Source organism: Plasmodium fragile (assembly GCF_000956335.1).
Source record: "Plasmodium fragile strain nilgiri unplaced genomic scaffold supercont1.59, whole genome shotgun sequence".
Classification (NCBI taxonomy): domain Eukaryota; phylum Apicomplexa; class Aconoidasida; order Haemosporida; family Plasmodiidae; genus Plasmodium; species Plasmodium fragile.
The window spans coordinates 72,225-78,243 of NW_012192639.1; the positions used below are offsets into that span (position 1 = coordinate 72,225).

Below are 6,019 nucleotides of genomic sequence, written 5' to 3' on the forward strand. Positions count from 1 at the left end.
TTTTTTTTTTTTTTTTTTTTTTTTTTTTTTTTTTTTTGGCATAATGTTCTTTTAGTTGTAACATAATTTATTTTGACTTAATCCTATTTTTCTTTTTATTTTTGTTTACATTTATCACAATTATAGAAATTTATGTACATACAGATTTAATACAAAAGCAAATTACAACGGGATACTATGTACCTCAATCCAGAACCAAAAAAAAAAAAAAGAAACATAAAACTTCTCATACCGCTATATTTTTACGTGAAAGCAACAATTTTGTGTTAATTAATTTCTGTATTTTTTTTTCACATAATTTTTTTCCTAATAGTACCGTAATTAAGACATAAAGAAAACCGTACTACCCGGTTATACTTCTTTTATATAATATCCATAGCAACATGGTACATTTGAATAGAACAACATCAACAAGCAACGTTCCACAAGGAGCGTCGCAATCCCGAACTGGCAAAGCAAATGCCGTATCTAGGAAAGGAATTGAAACGCATGGAAAAAAAACATGCAGGTCCTTCTTCTCCAAAACAGCTGCTATGCTTTTTGTTGTTTCTGCTTACATCTTCCTAAAGGTGGGTCCATCAAAAAAATGAGTTAAAGGGTCATATAGATGTATGTGCACAGTGGAATGGTGTACGGTGGGCTATATATATACATATATATATGTGCTGCAAACACCTTACGCAGTGTTCGTAATATTTACACGTATATTATTTATTTGCTCCCTCTTTTTTCTTTACTTCCTGCTTGCTATTTCCTATATTACCATTCTGTTATTAACTCATATACACACCTATTCTTTCCTCTCTCTGCTCCCCCCCCCCTTGTGCAGCACCAGGATGACATTGGAACAAACAGCACGGCTGCTTCCACATTACAAGCAATGAACAATGTTGCTAGAAATTTAGCCGGGACAATAGAAGAAGCAGCTCCATCAGAAGAGGAACTTGAATTAGAACAGACGGAATTGCCACAAGGTGAAGATGCAGAAGAACCATTATATTCTGACCAACAGTTGGAGGAAAGAGAAAAAGAAGATGATTATGGACAGGAAGAAGAAGCTATTCCAGAAGAAAGGACACCAGAGGAGCAAGAGGAGCAAGAGGTACAAGAAGAAGTGCATTATGATGGAGAAGGAAACATAAAACACGATTCAAAGGAAGAAGACATCCATGAATCTATAGAATCGTTCGATATTCCTCAGGAACCAATCGTTCAGGCACAGAAAGAAGCTGCGCAGTACAAAACACAGTTTTTTAGGGGACAAACATATGTTCCTTCGGGAAAAACAAGAACCCCTGAGGGAGAAACAACTGAGGAATCAGATGACAAAGTAGTGTACACAAGACCTTACATGCTAAGTAGTGACATATCTCCTGTTATCCTCCAGACCCTAAAAACTTTTAGAGCGATATATGAGCTCGAGACACCGCAGATGGAGTACAGTAATTGGCAAAAACTTGTGTACAAACACGCAGGATACAGAAAAGAAGAATATGAAAACTTATTAAAACAACATAACACAAGACCATCAAAATATAATGAACAAGATCATACACATAAAAGGGATGAATTATTATCTGGGGATTCTAGACCATCAGACAGACATGAAGACTATAGCTCGATTGCATTCAACTACGAAATGTCCTGTTTCGATGAAAGATTGACGGATTCTGATATAGATGAAAAATTAGGACAAATTGAAGAAGAACCTCATAAATCGGAATTACTCTCCCTATACTGGCAATCATACAGAAATGAAAGACATAAATATGGTGACCTTAAAAAATCTCTGCTAAACACATTCTTACAATTGCAAAAAAAACAAAATGTTGCAACTATACAAATATATAACGACAAATGGAGTGAATGTGAAGACATATTTTATAATAACTTGACAAAACAGAATGAACATGTTAATAGTGTATTTCGTACCATGCTTGCAAAGGAAAAATTGAGCACATATGAATTCGAGGAGATTTTATATGACATTAGAGAATCATGGAAAGAAATGGCCCTTAAGACAACGAACGAATGTATAGCCTTTCTTAAAGAACCAATTTACTTAGAAGCCGTATACGTCAAGGAGGACCCGTATTATATGAGAAAAGGAATTTCAGGTTTTATTCCTGTGGGTCCCGCTCAATAAGGTTTAGGGTTCACAACATATTTTTTTCTACGAGAAAGCTTATCAACGAAGGAAAAAAAATGCAGCGCTTATTTTATATGAATTAATTTATTCTTTCTGATTAATTACAATATATTGCTTAATTCCTTTCGATTTCTAATATTTGTACAACCCACAATCGTACTTATAATTCCAATGTATACTTCATAATAATACATATATAGATGTGTTTTATACTTACAAGGCCTGTATATTTCCAATTTTACAATATTATGAACGCTTCGTACATTTCATGAAAATATCGTATGTGTCGCGTAGAACAATTAAGACGTTCATTTGTGAAAAATTGCACAAGCTTTTATAATGTACGCTATGATTTTTTTACGAGTACTACATTTTTCTTTTTTGCACCAATAAGACAATATAAATGAAAAAGTGAAAATAAAATAAAAATATTGGATCAATAAATCAGTAAATAATTATTTCTAAATAAAATTAATGAAACGCTTTTACATTATTTTTATAGCAATCTGTAAACAGGCCTATATATATATATTATGGTGAGAACAAAATGTGTGTCTATTCATGTTGCAAAACCGAGAATAAATATATTTTATAAACATATACATATAGAGGCATAATATTTCTTAAACCAAAGATAATTACACATAATTATTATATGATATAGAAAATAAGTGCAATTCATTTTAACATTTATATAAAGACTAAACGAATTTAAATAAATTATAATCTTTGTAAAAAAAAAAATATATCACACAAAAAAAAAAAAATTATTTAATTTTATTGGACAAAATCAATAACCCCGCTCATAATTATAATTTTAACCCCATTTGTAAGTATTAAAATATAATAATAAATATAGGTAAATATATATATATCACATTGAATAAACAACATAAAATAAATATATAATTACACAATTATTAAATAAATATAATTTTCTCATTTTCAGTGAACATAAAATTGATAACGCTGTTTTGTCACTTATGTTTATTATATATATTATATGACATATATTTATATGAACTTTTTTACAATGTATAAATAATAGAATACAATATACTGAATAAAAACGTGAACCCTAACCCTTTGAACATAGACCTAACGGGTGAAGGGGACTCCCCCTGTTCTAGCCTACAAAAAAAAAAAAAGCCCCTATTTTTTGTCTTCTTTTAATCCTTTTCTGATGCCATATTAAATATATAATTCTACTTCAAATTTTTTTTAAACCATTTTTTCTGTTCTAAAATAATATTAAGAGAAAACAATTTTATCAAAAAGTTGTATTTTCTCAATTTTATGAAAAATATTTTTTTATCACATTTTGCCTTTCAACTTTAGAACAGCCTTCTTAGCGAAAATATATAAATGTAGCAAAATTAACAAATTGTTACCCCTTCAATTATTGATTAAAAAAAATAAAAGAAAAAATCATCATATTCGAGAAATTCTTACAACCCATACCTTTTTTTTAAACGTTATTTTAATACAATATAACATTTTTGTAATAAATTGTTTTAAATGTTAACCAGAAGAAAAATCTCAAGCAATTTTTGCCTGCATAAAAAAAAATAGACCTTTTTTGAAGAACAAACCATATTTTATAAAAATATATAAAATAAATAAATCTTAACAAACTTTCTCGGCGCAAAGAAGAAAAAAAAAAATATAAAATCCTAATTTTTCGAAATAACCTAATATAAATAATATTATATACATGCTGTCTTTCTAGAAAAATATAGAAAAGAAAAGAATGCTTCCAAAATGCGCAAAATAATAATTATTTTAAATTGTTCTAAAAATGGGATGCAAAAAATACATAAACATATAAAACAATTCATTCAGAAGAATAAATTTTAGTTGCATAAAAAAATTCGGCTATTTTTTTTTGTTCTGCACGCTGAAGAATAATTATATTAGAAAAAATATTATTTATAAAATATGCGAACAAATTGTAGGGCACCTTTTTATAGTACTCAATTTTGTGAATTTTTTACCGCTTGTTTCATTTAATGACCTATGGATAAAGAAACAAAACAAAAACAACCACTTCTCCGTGTTTTTTTTTTTAAATTATATCCTTTCTCATTTTTGCGTGCCAAAAATGTGCGCGAAATAAAATTAGAATTATTTTTTTTGTATTTTTAAATTAATCCTTGCTTCGACAATTCGTACCCCCACTAGCCTTTTTCCATTCCTGTAAGTAAAAGCTTTATGTTCTAAATAAATAATGGAATACTTCTAAAAAAGAAAAAGAAAAACGCATCCCCCAAAAGTAATACATTTAACAATAATAAAAATATCTAAATTGATTCTCAAATTGGATAGAATAATATTAAAAAAGCCCTTTTCTCGTTTATATAAAAGAAGCGTTTTTTTTTTTTTTTTTTTTTTTTTTTTTTCTTTTATTGAAATATAAAAAAAATACATTAAAAACAAGTTATAAAAAAAGATACACTTAATTTGCAACTGAGATAATTTGACCTTTCCGCAAAAAATATACCCAAACCCCATAAAAATAAGAGAATTATTTACCCATTCTATTCTTTTTTATTATTTAATACACATAAAATTTGTCACCCAAGATGAAGCATATAACTGCCTTTTCAGGCTTGTGCACCCTCCTTTATATTTTCTCCTCCTCTTGGCTCTTCAACGGAGCAGCAGCTGTAAGATATATGATATAATATGCATTTTTAAAAAAAGAGCCAGAGAATATGAAAATGTGTACTAGAGCTTTAAAAAACATATATATGTTATACCTGTCCCTATATATAACACGTGTACGCTAAATTGTGCATCTATTGCATGTGCAGGTAGAATAATAAACGCCAAACTGTTCATTAATTCCATTTTTTTCTCTCTTGTTATCCTGTCACAGGGCAGCACAGAGCGATTCCCCCAACCTGTAGACTTCTCAAATCAAGGCGCGCTTGAAGTCAGGCCGCACAGCAACCAGTTAACGCAATATGAACCTAGAAATGCAGATGGAGGTCATATAAAAAAATGGATAGGAGAATTAAACGAAGAATTTAACCAATTTAAAGATATAAAATTTAAAGAAATTGAAAAAACAGAAAAACAAAAAGAAGAAGCATGGGATCATTGGCTATCATCCCTGGAATCAGAATGGGTTACTTTTAGCAACTTTATTGATGAAAAAAAAAAAAGATGGATTCAAAAAAAGCAAGATGATTGGACCACATGGATAAAGGATATGGAACACAAATGGATTAATTATAAAAAAAAAAAAGACAAAAGATATATGACCAAATATAGAGAGGGTACATTAGATTGCACTGAACGAGAATGGAATATAATGATGAAAAGAGAAGTTGAAGAACTTATGATCTCTGATTATAAAAAATGGATGAAAGATGCTGATGACAATTTACAAAAATGGATGTCCAAGGACATAGATATATGGAAAAAAAAAAAATTCAAAGAATGGTTACAGGTAGAATGGAAAAAAGAAGAAGATGCGTACTGGACAAACGATGCAAATACTCCTTATGGAAACACCTCGAATCCATTATTCCAAGTCATTAAAAAATCCTTCGATATGTACAATGCTAGGAAAAAAAGAGAACAGGAACACTGGAACAAATTAATTGAAAATATTGGAAAAACTATTACCAACAAAAAATACATCGATTGGGAAAACATGAAAAAGAGCAAAAGCAGTTGGTATAACCGGTGGATGGACTTCTTTCTACAAGAATGCTTAAATTCCAAAGTTAGAATGCAGAGATTGGAGTACTACTAAGCGGGGTTCACAAAATCGGCCCACAAGCGAGGTCCAGAAGCGGCGTCCACAAAATCGGCCCACAAGCGAGGTCCAGAAGCGGCGTCCACAAAAGCGGCCCACAAGCG

General features: G+C 30.1%; 2 protein-coding genes across 2 annotated transcripts; both read left to right on the forward strand.

The window, feature by feature from the left end:
- Window positions 1–383: 383 nt before the first annotated feature.
- On the forward strand, window positions 384–2,146 carry AK88_04306 (uncharacterized protein; the record flags this gene model as incomplete). The annotated part of the gene is made up of 2 exons (XM_012481916.1): window positions 384–569; window positions 830–2,146. 2 exons carry the CDS (start codon window positions 384–386, stop codon window positions 2,144–2,146), a joined length of 1,503 nt encoding a protein of 500 aa, XP_012337339.1.
- A 2,585-nt stretch (window positions 2,147–4,731) lies between these two features.
- On the forward strand, window positions 4,732–5,912 carry AK88_04307 (uncharacterized protein; the record flags this gene model as incomplete). Its single annotated transcript, XM_012481917.1, has 2 exons — window positions 4,732–4,815; window positions 5,028–5,912. The coding sequence occupies 2 exons, from the start codon at window positions 4,732–4,734 to the stop codon at window positions 5,910–5,912; spliced, it is 969 nt and encodes a 322-aa protein (XP_012337340.1).
- Window positions 5,913–6,019: the final 107 nt, after the last annotated feature.